This window comes from Papio anubis, chromosome X, assembly GCF_008728515.1.
Source record: "Papio anubis isolate 15944 chromosome X, Panubis1.0, whole genome shotgun sequence".
Lineage (NCBI taxonomy): Eukaryota > Metazoa > Chordata > Mammalia > Primates > Cercopithecidae > Papio > Papio anubis.
The window spans coordinates 78,707,774-78,724,259 of record NC_044996.1 but is presented as its reverse complement, the minus strand read 5'-3'; the positions used below and the strand labels follow the sequence as shown (position 1 = coordinate 78,724,259).

At 39.4% G+C, this 16,486-nt stretch overlaps 1 protein-coding gene and 1 pseudogene across 3 annotated transcripts in view; both read right to left on the bottom strand.

The window, feature by feature from the left end:
* Positions 1–3,802: 3,802 nt before the first annotated feature.
* Positions 3,803–4,970, bottom strand: LOC108583825 (annotated as a pseudogene). Its single transcript, XR_001898625.3, has one exon. The product of XR_001898625.3 is annotated as a polyadenylate-binding protein 1 pseudogene (transcript).
* A 1,679-nt stretch (positions 4,971–6,649) lies between these two features.
* The window catches only part of RLIM (ring finger protein, LIM domain interacting), a 28,826-nt gene continuing 18,989 nt past the window's right edge, over positions 6,650–16,486 (bottom strand). For both annotated transcript variants that reach the window (XM_009197819.4, XM_003917895.5), the window contains 2 exons: positions 15,740–15,823; positions 6,650–14,497 (listed from right to left, as the gene is read on the bottom strand). In XM_009197819.4, the coding sequence (XP_009196083.1) occupies positions 12,876–14,497; positions 15,740–15,823 (1,706 nt within the window). In that variant the 3' untranslated portion in view covers positions 6,650–12,875. The remainder of the gene's footprint in view (positions 14,498–15,739; positions 15,824–16,486) is intronic.

The window sequence follows — 16,486 nt, the reverse complement described above, 5'->3', positions numbered from 1 at the left end:
AAGACTGAGTGATGTGCTTCTCTGGCATCTTCCAAGTAAGCAGTTGGATTCATGTACTACAGACAGGTTGGAGTTACCCACGCTAGAAACCAACATCTGTCCTCTATTACTAAGTAGGTTTTCAGATTATTTTGTTTGTTTTATATAGAGACGGGGTCTCACTATGTTGCCAAAGATGGTCTCAAACTCCTGGCCTCAAGTGATCCTCCTGCCTCGGCCTCCCAAATTGCTGGGATTATAAGTATGAGCCACCATGCCTGGCTGGTTTTCAGATTCTTAAATAAAAAGGCCACAGAAAGTGTTATGTTACACTCACACAGAAAGTACAAACTAAGTCAAACGAATCATCTTTCTCCAAAACCTCAACTCCAAAGGCTCTTTCTTCAGAGGACTGTTAATATTTCACTCCATGTTGCCAAACAAAACAAAACAAAACAAAACACACTTTCAGAAATGGCATTAAAGACTTGGTGTTGGAAAATACTTGCTTTCATTCTGATCTGGCAGCCCTTTATTCTCATATTGTCAACTTTTCTCCTTCCACCCCAGAAAACTAACTTAAAACTCAAACATATGGTATCACTTAGTACTTAACTACAAAGTGGAAACAGATGGTAAATCCAGGTTAGCTGTTCCTAACAAATGCCAGGAATATTCAAATACAGCTATTTCAGATGAACTGCTTGGAAGTTATTTATTTGTATTATTTTAACATATATTACGAACTGAACTAAGAGAAGCTCTATGTAAAAGTTTGGGTGCTCATTCCTGCAATAAATAAACAACTGCTATTTATCGGCCGCTATATAATGCTGCAGTTGAGGTAGGCTTTCCTAACTTCTAATCACAGGATCCTCAGCCAGCCAAGTTCTTTTGCTTTTGCTAATTCTTAATAGATTTCAAACTTTGGTAAGGAGTGTATGTATATATGTATTTGTTTTTGAAATGGAGTCTCACTCTGTTGCCCAGGCTTGAGGACAGTGGCGCAGTCTCGGCTTGCTGCACCCTCCGCCTCCCAGGTTCAAGCAATTCTCCTGCCTCAGCTTCCCGAGTAGTTGGGATTACAGGCACACGCCACCACGCCTGGCTAATTTTTTTTGTTTGTTTCTTTAGTAGGGATGGATTTTCACCATGTTGGCCAGGCTGGTCTCAAACTCCTGACCTCAGATGATCTACCCGCCTCAGTCTCCCAAAGTACTGGGATTACAGGCATGAGTCACTGCGCCCAGCTGGGAGTGTATTCTTTTAACCGCAAAAGGGAAGGGGACTGGGCACAGTGGCTCACACCTGTAATCCCAGCACTTTGGGAAGCCGAGGTGGGTTGATTATGTGAGGTCAGGAGTCCGAGACCAGCCTGGCCAACATGGTGACACCCTGTCTCTACTAAAAATACAAAAATTAGCCCGGTGTGGTGGCACACGCCTGTAGTCCTGGCTACTAGGGAGGCTGAAGCAGGAGGATCGCTTGAACCCGGGAGGCGGAGGTTGCAGTGAGCCAAGATCACACCATTGCATGCCAGCCTGGGCAAGAGTGAGACTCTGTCTCAAAAAAATTTAATTTTTTTTTTTTAAAGGGAAGGAGAAAGGTGGAAGCCTTGTAAGCCTGGACAGTTTTGATGCACAATTAAAAGAATGAGGCTTTAGTTCTGGCGTGGTGTACTTGAGCAGGTAAGATGTGCCTATGCACATTCATGAGTGAACTTTTAAAAGTCAACCCCATTTGCATCCTACTTACCTTAATCACATTCCTCCATATTGTTCTAGAGCTGCACTGTTCAGTATGGTAGTCACTAGCCACTTGTGGTTATTAAGCATTTGGAATGTGCCTTGTCCAAACTGAAATGTATTATAAGTGTAAAATACACACCAGAATTTGAAAACTCAGTATGAAAAAAATACAAATATTCCACTAATAATTTTTATATTGATTACATGTTTAAATATTTACTGGGTTAAATGAAAACATTATTAAAATTAGTATCTTTACACATTACCTTTTGTAATGTGGTTGCCAGAAAATTTAACACTACATGTGGTGATGCATTATATTCTACTGGACAGTGCTATTCTAGAGCATTTGGTGCATGTAGAAGACAAATTGTGTATTTTAAGAAGTAGGTACACCACAGTCACCAACACTGTCCACTGAGAACCTCAGCAATATTTTAGACTTCAGGTCCCCACCCTACCTAAGACACAGGGAAGAGAAACCACAGACCAGCAGAATGCCAAGAACGTATTAATAGTAGGAGCACAATACACATTTATCTCCTGAGGAAACAAGAAAACAAACGAGATTCAGATGAGCCCTTATTCACCCATAAACTTTACTCCTCAAACACACACCAGATCTAGCAGTTACAACATATTTGAATGGAGATGGATAATTACAGTATGTACATTTCTTAAGGTTTTGGTACTATGTTATCTATTTTTTGTTTTTGAGACAGAGTCTTGCTGTTTCCCAGGCTGGGGTGCTGTGGCGTGATCTCAGTTCACTGCAACCTCCACCTCCTGGGTTCAAGCGATTCTCCTGCCTCAGCCTCCCGAGTAGCTGGGACTACAGGCACACATCACCTCACCTGGATAATGTTTTTGAATGTTTAGTAGAGATGGGATTTCACCATGTTAGTGAGGCTGGTCTCAAACAACTGACCTCAGGTGATCCGCTCACCTTAGCCTCCCCAGGTGCCGGGGTTACAGTCGTGAGCCACTGTGCCCAGCCTACTATTTTATCTATTTACATGTCTCCTCACTAAATGCTGGTTCTTTGTGGGTGGGGATTGTCTTTCTCCCTGTGCTTCAAATGTTGAAGGAGCTGTAATAATCTTTTCAAAGTACTACCCTCAGCAGCCATTTACTTACTCTAAATACTACTAAACTGATTATTTGGAAATGCTTTGTTTGCTATTGCTTTTAGAGTGCATAGTACATTTCTGAATATGCTTAAGGATGGCAAATCTCCATTCATCCAGAAAAAAAAAGATAATTCTTGGAAACAGCAGATTCATCTCAAGGGTAGCAAATAAAGTGAACAAATTGAATACGGTTACTTTTTGCAGTGGTTCATAAAGTTGTTTCTAAAAGCTATTTAAACGAGTTCTAAATATCTTCTCAGCAATAAAGTTCTTGGAATGCTGATGGCTGCCCAAGGCAACTAACTTTAAAGTGCATTTACTTGCATACTAATAAACTGGCTGGCATACACACACACACACACACACATACATATATATACACATATGTGTATGTATATATCTGCATATGTATATGTGTATATATACACATATACGTGTATATCTACACACACGTATATGTATACATATATATGCATATAAATACACATATATGCATATAAATACACATATATATGCATATATATACATATATATTTATATTTTGTTTGAGATGGTCTCACTCTGTCACCAGGCTGGAGTGCAGTGGCACTATCTCTGCTCACTGCAACCTCTGCCTCCCAGGTTCAAGCGATTTTCCTGCTTCGGCCTCCCGAGTAGCTGGGACTACAGGTGTGTGCCACCACATTCTGCTAATTTGTGTATTTTTAGTAGAGGTGGGGTTTCACCATGCTGGCCAGGATGGTCTCGATCTCTTGACCTTGTGATTTGCCTGCCTCGGCCTCCCAAAGTGATGGGATTACAGATGTGAGCCACTGTACCCGGCAGGGTATATTTTTAAAAAGCTGCATTTCAATCTTTCTAGTCATTTCATATTTCAAATTGTCATAATTGGGGCCAAGAGCACATGTAATAAGGGGCTGAGATAACCATTTAACAATTCCCCAATTTTTTTTTCACTGTTTAAGGAATTTTTATTAAAGCAAGAATTTTATAATCCAAATTACGTTTCCTTGCCGAGTTATCAATTCTGTTACTTAAAACAGAACTGACATTTTGAGCTATTCCACAGTAAAGAATTACAAAATTAAAGAAAGGAATGCTTTAAATTTTTGTACTTTGCTGAAAATTCTTTTTCCCAGGGTGTATAAAACATTAATTTTTTATATTTTACTTTGTTGTGTTTTTTTTTAATCAATAAGTAATCTAGGACTAGCATTATGTTTGCTAGACCTGGCATTTGCTCGGTACATAAGGCTGTTTCCTTTCCTTTTTTATTTTATATTTTGCAATTTTTTCCCATAATATTTAAGTTTTTCGATGTTTAGATATTTTTCTTCGATGAAGCCAAGTTTCTTTTCGTGGTCCCTGATCAATTTTAAACAGTTAGAACACCGGTGGCACTGTTAACTGCTTTCTGGGCAGGCTCTTTAGCTTGGTGGGCTTGTAGTACAGCTACAGCTTCATCAACCTTAGAATGGAGTGACTCTGGAGACTCAAGCATATGAAGAAGTTCTGAATTATCAATCTCCAACAACATGCCACTGATTTTACCAGCAAAAGTATGGTGCATGGCCTGAATAAGAGGAAACAGCCGTTCACCCAACATTTGCTTTTACTCTCGAGGAGGGGCAGATGCCAACATGGAAGCAATCAAATGTTCCTGACCTTGTACATGAATAAGCAGACTGTTGCATTGTAACTTGTGGCTGTGCATTAAGATGTTGCTGAGAATTGCAAACTCCCGCATCATGTTTATACTGTGGAACGGTGCGCAGAGCAGGAGTAGCTGCAGCAGCTGCAGCTGCAGGACGTGGACCCATTGTCTGTGTTGATGAATTCCCCAAATTTTTATTCCAGCCTATTTTGAGACTTCTGGAAATAAAACACCTCGATACCATTTGCCCTAGGGCTGATTACAAGGTACACTTAAACTGCTAAAATGATAGTTCATGTTATTCACAGTGCTAAGGTGTATCTGGTAATGCCCAGTGCTTTACTGAATTTACAGTATATTACCATTAATCCTCCAAAAAAAAAAAAAATTGCAGCCGGGCGTGATGGCATACCACTACTTTGGGAGGCTGAGGCGGGCAGATCATGGGATCAGGGGTTCGAGACCAGCCTGGCCAACACGGTAAAACCCTGTCTCTACTAAAAATACAAAAATAAGCTGGGCGTGGTAGTAGGCGCCTGTAATCCCAGCTACTCGGGAGGCTGAGGCAGGAGAATCGTTTGAACCCAGAGGCGGAGGTTGCAGTGAGCCGAGATCACACCATTGCACTCCAGCCTGGGCAACAGGGCGAGACTCCGTCTCAAAAAAACAAACAAACAAAAACCGATTTGGCCTTTTTTTTCTTGGCAAACCAGCTAAAACTGATGTTTATTCTAAAAAATTACACCTCATAAGCAGTCTAGTCTAGGGCTTGGGATAAATATTACATATAGTAGTGGGATTAAGAGCACAAGGAAGATAACTCTGCATCAAAGATGATTGCAAATAATCTGCTACTTACTATGTGACCTGGGCAAATTACCAAACATCTGTATCTCAGCTGCATTACCTATAAAATGGGTGGCATACTTTCACCTCAGTCACTGTGATGATTAAATAATTTATATAGAGTACTTAATACAATGCCTAACAGCAACCAGAAAAATTTAGCTAATTTAAACATAGTTATTAGTAATCCATAAAAGGTCTTATAGTTAAATCTTGTCTAAATTCAAAGACCTCAAATAAACTGGACTTGCTTTCTTATTTTTTAAAATGACCATTATAAGAGTTCAGTTTATAATCCACCCAGATTTATCGAATCCTCTCTTCTAGGTATCTGGGGCCTTTTTTTTGAGACAAGGTTTCGCTGTCACCCGGGCTGGAGTGCAACAGCGTGATCACAGCTCACTGCAGCCTTGACTTCCCGGGCTCAAGTGATTCTACCACCTCAGCCTCCCGAGTAGCTGGGACCACAGCCGTGCACCACCACACCTGGCTAATTTATGTCTGGATCCTTTTCATTGACCTAAGATGCCTGTGCTTTGGCTTCACTGTCTAGAGCACAAACTTTTTGGTGGTAGTACTGAGTTTCAAATAATAAAATCATGAATGACACTAAACTTAAAACCCTGGGAAGGTCATGAGTTGAAGAGCTGACTACATCAAAACTATCCTGAGAAACTGAGTTATGATGCCAATGACAGATGGCTCTGCTATAGTTTCAGAGGAAATGAAACTATAAAAAAAATACACCAGGTATCACAATGAGATGATTTACTTGAAACAAGGAAATCTTAGTGGCTTAAGCAATATGTTTAAGAGGTTGAAGATAGGGCCAGGCGCAGTGGCTCACGCCTGTAATCCCAGCACTTTGGAAGGCCGAGGCGGGCGGATCACGAGGTCAGGAGACTGAGACCATCCTGGCTAACACAGTGAAACCCCGTCTCTACTAAAAATACAAAAAATTAGCCGAACATCATGGTGGGCGCCTGTAGTCCCGCTACTCGGAAGGCTGAGGCAGGAGAATGGCGTGAACCCGAGAGGCGGAGCTGGCAGTGAGCCGAGATCGCGCCACTGCTCTCTAGCCTGGGCGACAGAGTGACTCCGTCTCAAAAAAAAAAAAGAGGTTGAAGATAGAAATGGAAGACAGAAGTACAAACACATGTGCACACCTACAAGTTTTTGTATATATAGAGGGCAAGCAAGGGAGGTGTCAGAGCAATGGCAAGAATACAAGAAACAGCAAAGATGCACCTACTTAAAATGTCATTCACATAAATCTTTCCAGGATTCTTGTATTGGAATATAGTCTTTTATTTTACCACTCAACGATTAAGCCATTCAACTACACAACACAGATAAAACAGAAGTTATAACATATAAACCAGTACCTGCCCACACTTATAGCAGTGAGGGGAATAAAAACCAAGGTTGCACTGTAATTCCATTTGATTCTAAAAATCAAGTCTATTTGACATTGGTTTGAAGCAACAGAACCTTTATAGCAGATTCCCCTTTTTAAAGAAAAACCCAAGGAGAGATGATCAAGCACAAATGATCACTTCATGCATTTTATTGATAGTCTATATTTTAAATCTGCAGTATGACATCTTACATAGGGAAAAAAGCTTCTTCCTAAAAGATAACTATTAATAATCAAACCAGCTTTAATATGATTGACCTTTCAAGGTCTTGTTTTGCATTAAACAAGTTAACTTTTAGCAGGTGTAAAGCACTGTACAAAAGAAAACTGTGTACATTCTCAAAATTTAATACAGGGCTTCCCAACCAGGAGTCTGCTGGATAGATATTGGAGAAGGGTGTTATGTTCAGGTTTAAATTGAAAGAAAATGAGAAACCAGATAAAGCAAACCAACCAAATTAACTTCACTTTGTGCTCCTCTCTGCTTTTTTGAGTCTCTCCCGAAGGTCAGGAAGCCCTGGTGTAACAATCACTTTAGTCTTTACAGAACATACATCTATGTGCTTTGTGTCCAAAGACATAAAGGCAGCCTTTGTTACTGTTCCCCCTCCAAATCCCTTCAGGTTCTTATAAGCTTCAGAAAGCTTTCCAAGATTGCTGCCCTGTTCTTTGTATGAATCCAAGTAAACAACTATACCAAAGCAGCTCTTCCTGGGAGAAGATAAAACAGGCACAGATACATCAATAAGCCAACTGCGTACCTACTCAACTTGATACCTGATCACATGGCCCTACATCCTTAAAAGCAGCACCAGGGACAAACGGAGCTATCAAGAGGTAAAATCCAAACACTGGACAGTTAAAACACATACAAACCAGTTAAAAGAACATTAGTAATGGGGCACTAAATAGAGTTAAGGCTGGACAGCTGGTTCACCCATATCTTGGTATTGAAATAATTCTGCATGATGAAGAACTTATAGAGGAACCTTGAAATCAAGAGGCACCATGGTATGACAGGGTTCACTTTCACTGCATGTCTTTAAGATATCTACTACTCAGCCCAACTGACCATAAAGCAGCTTGTGGAACTTTAATAAACAAATCCTAATAAAAATAAATATCTCACTAATTTTTAGAGTGTTGGAGGGTATGCCTAGTTCCTTCAGATTTGATCAAGACATGAGAATTATAAAACCAATACAAACTGTTCTGTGATTATCACTTGACAGTTCTAACACTGTTAAACAGTTCAATTCCATGCTGTAGCCTTTAAGATACAAACTGGGGTTACTTAAATGAGATCACTCACTTGTTAGAGGAGTATCAGATAAATTTTAGAACTGTTCCAGTTAAGGAAGATAATTCTTAATTTCATAATCCTAAAAATTTTTGCAGGGCAGGTACTTAACTCACAGCTGTTTTAGTTGATTAAAAAATCTGATTTAAAAATAAGTGAGGCTGGGCGCAGGGGCTCATGCCTATAATCCCAGCACTTTGGGAAAATGAGGCAGGCGAATTGCCTGACCCCAGGAGTTCAAGAACAGCCTGGACAAGATGGCGAGACCCCATCTCCACAAAAAATTAGCCAGTTGATGTGGTGCATGCCTGTAGTCCCAGCTACTTGGAAGGCGGAGGTGGGAGAATCACCTGAGCCCAGGAAGTCAAGGCTGCAGTGAGCCGTGACCATGCCACTGCACTCCAGGCTGGGTGACAGAGCAAGACCCTGTCTCAAAAAGTAAAAAATAAAATAAAATAAAAATAAATAAGTGACATACTAGTTCCTCTGATCTTTTACTTTTTTCCAAATGAAGTATGCTGTCAATTTACATTTTTCATGTTTTTTCAAAAGCACACAATTTACTAGTTAATTCAATGAATTACAATACTGTTATTGAATATAAACATACTGAAGAATTAAAGGAAAAAAAAACACACCTGACACTTTAACATGTGCCTTAACAATCTTGCATACTAAGGTACAGAATACTTTAGAAAGTAACAATCAGCATAGTCTTATAAGACTAGGAGAATAAAAGTGCCCTGCAAACATGGCTTCTATGTACTTAATATGATAAAACATGTGACAGGGAAGCCTGTAAGGTAAAACTTAAAAAAAAAAATCAAATAAGGCAGATTATAAATTTTTTTGTTCGCAAAAGAACAAAGGAGAAAAGGGGAAGAATAAAAACATTCTCCATCTTTAAAAGAAAAAATATTAACCACAAGGTGCCACTATATTTTAGCAAGCTGTAAAAATGGCCTTTTAAAAGGAATTTTGCAATCTTTACCTCCCTATCATATGGGTATTTTGGGAACTGACTGAAAGTCATGGCTGATGCTTGACCCATTTCATGTCATGGACGCTCGGGAAGCAGGTAGTTAAATACAAAGCATATTATGTGACAACCCTCCATAAATATAATTTGAGACACTGACACTAGGAGGGGATACTTGGCACAGAAAAGACATGTTATTCCAGGGGAGGGGGACACATTACTTGAGGCAACACTTACAGCCAACCAGTTTCCTATCTTAAGGTTTGGATGAACTCCAATAATCATTTTAAAAAACTGTGTGTGTGTACACACACATATTTTATTTCCTGGTGAAGGTTTTCTTATGAACTGTATAATTACCTACATTCCAACACTAATGTGAACACTTTTCTCAATCCCCACCTCCATTAACACCATTGAGGTATAACTTACATGTTCTTTTTAGAGCAATATTCCAAATTAACAAGGTGGCTTATCTTCTATAGTGCTGATAGAAAGTCTGCAAACTTTTAACTTACCTTGCTCAACTTTGTTTCTAATAGTACTAATAAACCTCAACTTTGGCCGCACATGGTGGCTTATGCCTGTAATCCCAGCATTTTGGGAGACTGAGGCAGGCAGATCACTTCAGGTCAGGAGTTCAAGACCAGCCTGGCCAATATGGTGAAATCCCCATCTCTACTAAAAATACAAAAACTAGCCAGGTGTGGTGGCACGCACCTGTAATCCCAGCTACTCGGGAGGCTGAGGCAGGAGAATTGCTTGAACCCAGGAGGTGGAGGTTGCAGTGAACCGAGATCGCTCCATTGCACTTCATCCTGAGTGACCAAGTGAGACTCTGTCTCAAAAAACAAAACAAAACAAAAAAACCTCAACTTTGTCAGCTGCTCAGTTAAAACACTTCAAACATTTCAGACTAGTAAGTGAATTTTTAAAAACATCTGAAATATTCAAGAAAATTTGGGTTTTGGTACTTTTCCCTATGCTTTGAACAATGTGAACTCCCAACATTGTTTATCCTTGTTCCTCTTACTGCATGAAGTTCAAACTATGTCTTAAAGACAACATTTCTGTACTTAAGAAAAAGTGCAAAGACAGAAAATGAAATATAAGGTGTTCTGCAAGAAATGTTCCCTCGAGAATGGTGATTGGATGTTGGTGGGGGGAAAACGATTTTTGTTCTCCACCGTAATCTGACACCTACGAATGACCTTGTCTTCAATGTCCACAACACCAGTAAGCATGTAATAATCATGGACATCGCAAGATTAAAAAATTAAGTAGCAAATTCCACTAAAATACTTGTATTCATTCTATACAATCGAATGGAAATCCGTGAGTGCTATTGAAAAAGGTGTTCACATGCACATGTCCAATGTGTGCATTCCACTGAAGGCTACAAGCTTAAAATTCTATTTCCAGTGTTTATGAATAGCTTCAATATCTACATTCATAGCCAGCATTCTGCTTGAGTTACCTCTTACTTTAATACTTCACAAATGAGTTGTACATCTTGGGAGGTTAGGAAGGTATCTGTTGTCAATAACTTTCTCTTATGCTTAGAATGTGCTGCAATTGTTTTTAAACTATTTAAAATGAACGCCCCTATAATAATGAAACACTTTATGCCAAGAAGAAAACTGATTTGTTTTTAGCCAATCAAGACTACCCTGCAGATCTGAAAACTGTAGATTACATCCTTAGGAAAGGAGAAAAGGAGGCTCACAAATATAAAGGAATCCTGACTTTACACGGACACATTTTTAAAAAGATAAAATGTATTACATAAGCGCCATAAACAGTGAAATCTGCTTATAAAAAAAATAAGTGAAGCTTTGTTTGGACATTATTTCCTTGCAAGAGCAGTACATATCCTTAGTAAACAACTACCATATTTACAAGTTAATTTCCTTGATACTTAGGTAGGATTGAAAGCCAGAAGAAATCATGAAAGAGTGAGCTTTGAAATAATCTTTACAGCTAAGCTGATAACAGTGAAGGTAGCCAGACAATTCCTAAAGCAGACTTGTTTATTTTGTAGAGTATCTGACTATGTCTGGGTAGCTAGCTTGCTTTGATAAAGGCCAAGGACAAGTTCAATCCCTATTTTGGCCTGTTAAAGCTTTTCCCAGAAGAATAAATACCTGCTCCATAGTCATTCTAATCCTAACCCCAGCTAGCCTCAAAAAAGAAACTAGGCAAGACGACTGGGGTTATCATGAAGTTACTCCTACTACTAAGAAACCAACATAAAGTGCATGTCCACAGATAGTGAGTCAGCAGTCTCATTTTCATATATGGGCAGCACAATTAAAACTTGAATTTCAAATAACCCAACATGACTCACTTTCAACAAAGGATAAAAATCCCTTAATCTTCAACTGGTCTTTAAATTCGAGATGTTAGGTCTGTGTTAAGAGATAGTAATGAAATATTATCAAGTGTGCAATGGTACCTTAAATGACAAATCTCAAAAATAACACAAATTCAAGACTTTCCTATTAACACACACATGTGTACCAACTGCATTTCATATGCTACAAGTGGTTTTATAGTCTCTTTCCTCCATCTTTTCATTTTTGAGGAGCAGACTTGTAAAAACATCAATTTAACTTGTGCTAGGTGGTAGTGGTTTGTTTTTCTTAAACCAGAACTCTGCCAAATTTGCTGATCTTCTGTTTCGTCTACTCAGGTAGAATACCAGGTCAAGCTGCTGCTGCGGCTGCTCTCACCATATGAAACCAGTTTGTGTCTGCATTATTACTGTCTTCAGGAAAACTTTTAAATCCTCCAGAGCCGTTTTCTTTATTCCTTCCATCTTTCACTTCCTGCCTAAATCCAAGTTAAATTATACGATTTCCACTGGTCTTCAACACAGTTTGATTCTGCACTGTCCTTTCCTTTGCATGTCACAGTAGCTGTTCACATACATTAAATATTATAGATATGTTCTGCTCTTGACATCTACACACTTACAAAAGCAGCTTTGTACTTTGTTTGGTGTGTTTGTTACTATGTTGGCTCACAAAAAGCAGTTTTCTCAGTTCTAAGCATGGTACTTTACAATTTTTAATGCATTCATACAACAGTGCATTGGAAAAGTACTGAGCCTCTACAAAATAGCTTTACATTTTTAAACAAATGAATGTGATTTTTTTTTCACTTACACAAGCATAGGCTTTTTAATATTTCCACAAGATAAATATCTCAATTAAACTATAAGCTCACTCTACAGTGTGCCACAGTGATGGGCTTAGGAGACAGTTGTACACTTAGAAGATCCTAACCTTAGTGTTATTTACACTGATATGTCCAGTATCACCAAGTCTGAAAGGTGAACAAACAATATTCAGAATGTGGCTGAATTTGTGTCAACTAATAACTGGGAATGGTATAGCTTTAATCACTTATGAAACACATACTGTAACTTAGTCTAAACTGGTAATTTCCTTCGCTCCTCTCTCTTATGGCGTGGGAAAATTTAAAGATCAACATGAAACAGGAGCCACTGCTAAGGCAGATCTTTTAAGATAACAAAGGAAAAATTAACGAGTGTATATGATAAATTAACAGTAACAGTGATGCTACCAATTTAACTGGTACCGAAATCAGATTTTTAGGTCCTAAAACGTGGCTTTTAAAATACTTCCTTTTATTCTGGAACAAAAACTGGAGAAAGGACAATGATTCCTTCAGAAAGCAATGACTCAATTCAGGTTGTTACTTTACATTTAAGTACCACTCAAAAAGTGGACATAAAAGCAAGTGATTCCTGTTTGCCCATCACTATATCAGCTACATAGCTGAGAGTTCAGATCTTAATTACACAACACTTTCTCTGTTCCCAGAAGCTAAGACTGCTCTGCGACAAATAGGACAGGTAGAATTCTCAGATAACCAGCGATCGATGCAGTGGACATGGTACTCATGGGAACAAGGTAGTTTACGAAGTTTGTTGCCTTCTGTATATTCTGTAATGCAAACACTACAGGTTTTTAATGCATCATTTTCACCAAAACTTCTCATTGCCAAGTTGTCAATCTGTTCTTTGGTGAGTCCTCTAGGCTGGTCATCATCATCCTCATTTAAGAGGAAAAACTGAGCCAGGCTAAGGAAGGGCAAAGAGCCACTTTCATCAAATGTGACTGGGGCCCTATGTCGACCCTCTCGCCTGGCACCTGATGAGCCTGATGATGAGCTTCCTTCATTACTGCCTTCAAATAAATCTGAGCTAGCTTCTGAACTTTCACCACCGGAACTGGAACTAGGACTGGAACTGGAACTCGAACTGGAACTCGAACTGGAACTCGAACTGGAGCTCGAACTGGAACCAGAACTACTACCACCACCAGAACCCCCTCTTCCACTCCGTGACTCTGCCCGTTCCATATTTCGATTGGGGACTGAGCCAGTAGGCTCTGAGTCGCTATCACTGTACATAAAATAGCTTAACTCACCAAAACCTGTCATTATCTGCCTTAACATGGTCTGAATTGCAACAGATGTAGTCTCACTTAAACCAGTATTTAAGATTCTACGAATGGGAATTCTGATGGTACTGACATAGGTTCTCACACCTGCCCGCTCAGAACGTGAAAACGTACGCCTAAAACCTCCTCGTTCACTTTCATAGGTGACAGTGTTGTTTGGCGTCTGAGACCTAGACCGAGTTCTGCTGGCTATGCTATCTCTCTGCCGATATTCTCCAGGACGAACTCTTCTTACTTGAAGATCAAGGACTATGGTTGGAGGTCTCTGTCCTGATCCTGTAGATTCACCATTGGCAGCTGTGTCCGAAGAACCTGCTCCTTGAGAGGCATTTCTTGTTCCAGAAGCTGCAAAAAGACCTCTACTTAGCAACTCAGGCCCAGATATTTGCTGTCTCAATGTCACATGGTGCCGGGTTCTAGAACTTCCCTCCGTCTCATTTACCAAAGGATGTTCAAAAGTCTGAGATGAGATACTATGATGAGATCTTCGTGGAATTTCACTCATTGGATGCAGAGGTGACCTACTTCTCTCAGCTCTTGCTCTGGTTCTCCGATGGTCTGGGCTCCTGCTTCTTGCCCTCCTCTGACCTCTGGTAGGTGGGACCTCTGTTAATGCTTCAGTTGAATTTCGTTCTGATCTAGATGGCCTTGCAGATGTTGATTCAGATCGTGGGTTTTCCACTTGCCTTTGGCTGTTGTTTTCCACATTTTCTCCACTAGAACGTCTTGCAGATGGCTCATTTTCATTCTCTGAATTTTGGCTCCCATTATTACGATTAACATTTATCTCTAAACTGAATCTGAAATCACCACTGTTTGGATTAGTCCGGCTCACCGCTCTCCAAGATTGGTTTCCTCTTTGTCCACTTCTTGTTGTATTTCCAGTTTGTCTGACAGAGTTTAGCCAGTCTATTATAGAGTCACCATTAGACACATCATCTGAAGAGTCTCCTCCTGTTCAAAACAAAGGAGGGGGAGAGGGAGAAAAAGGAACTACTAAAATGAGGACAATCATATAATAAGTGCTCTAAAACTCTGCATTAAAGAATTTAAAGATTCGGAACACATTTCATAATTACAGATTTTTACAAACTACACTGCATAAACTTATAAGGCAAGAAAATTCTAATTCCATTTGAAAAGAGCAATCTATATTAGAGAAATTTAGAGAATTATTTGATTTTTAAAGGGAATCTAGAGGAAGTCTGTTTCCAGTATTTTATCATATAAAGGCCAAGCATACCACTGTGGGATGGCCAGAAGACATTTTTTCAGTCCTCTGCCAAAACACTAATGTAATCAGACTAGGTAAGGAGACAGTGTTTAACCAATAGTCACATTTAGTTCAAGCTACATTTCTGTCAAATTTTTATTAGTCTACATACTGTGCCTTCGATAACATTTGAGGTTGTTTTAAAATACAGGACTACTTATTGTAGCCATAAGAAAAATACAAACAAGATTTATAGGTTTAAAAGCATTTGCATATTTCTTAAAGTTACCAAGGTTTTCAATGGACATGAAATTAAAGATCAGATCAAATAAGTAGTCTGAACCTTGCATAGCACATACACTGGCATGCTCAAGAACCAAATTATTATCGTAGCCTCTCAGGTTACACAGTCAAAATCCCTACTCGACACTGGGAGGGAGACACCAGACCTGAGATTAGAGCAAGATTTCTCAACAGTGGTACTACTTGACATTTTAAGCCAGTTAATTCTGTGTCATGGGGGCTGTGTTGTGCATTATGGCATGTCAGGATGTTTGGCAGCATTCCTGCCCTCTACACAAATGTCTCCAGACGTTGCTAATGTCCCACATGGGACAAAATTATATCTCATTAGGAGCCACTGGGTTTAGACATTTCTTTTTGCTGGTGAAGAAGTCACATGTTTATAAAGAAGGAATTAAGTAGGAATAAATTTCAATGGAGGTGAAAAACAAACAAAATCACATTTAAATAGGCCATTTCTCACTGTGTTCCAATTAACATAAACATCCCAAAGGTGAGATAGAAAAAAAATGCTGACATTCTCACTAAGTATAAGAAAATGTCAGTTTTCTTTTTATGAGCAGTTACTTAGCACCAAATTAATTTGTGCCAAATTTGGATAATCTTTGGCTGACATTTACTATTACAAAGCTCCTATCATTCTATCATCTATCCACCTCCCCACCAAAACCAAAATATACCTCTATTTTCATCTGAGTTTTGCGGTGGTGGGCCTTCTTTAATTTGCTGTAGTCTTCTCAGCAACTCTTCCTCAGTACTTTCACCTGAAATTTAACACCACAGGGCAAAAATGACATTAGGGGTATGACAATCAAATACTTTATCAGTGACTCATAGTAATCTGACACAAGATGATTAGAAAAAAATCATATTTTTAAAAGTTAAGAGAAAACGTAATAAAAAAAAAAAAAAGAAAGAAAAAAGAAAACCAGTGGTTCCCAACCCTCTGAGAGAAAAACCAAGGAGTAGGTAGGACCCGGGAAAAATTCACTTCTTTGGAAACATATTACAAGCAATTTACAAAGTTCTTTTGCATATAAGATCTAACTTTTAAAAATTGCAACTCTAGGCCAGGCATGGTGGCTCACGCCTGTACTCCCAGCACTTTGGGAGGCCGAGGCAAGTGGATCACCAGAGGTCAGGAGTTCATGACCAGCCTGGTCAACATGGCAAAACCCCATCTCTACTAAAAATACAAAAATTAGGCAGGCGTGGTGGTGGGCGCCTGTAATCCCAGCTACTTAGGAGACTGAGGAGCAGGATCACTTGAACCTGGGAGGCAGAGGTTGCAGTGAGCCGGGACTGCACCACTGCACTCCAGCCTGGGCGATGGAGCAAGACTCCGCTTAAAAAAAAAAAAAAAAAAAAGGCAAAGGCAATTCTAAGCTGGGCACACAGTGGTATTGCATCTGTAGTGCCAGCTTGTT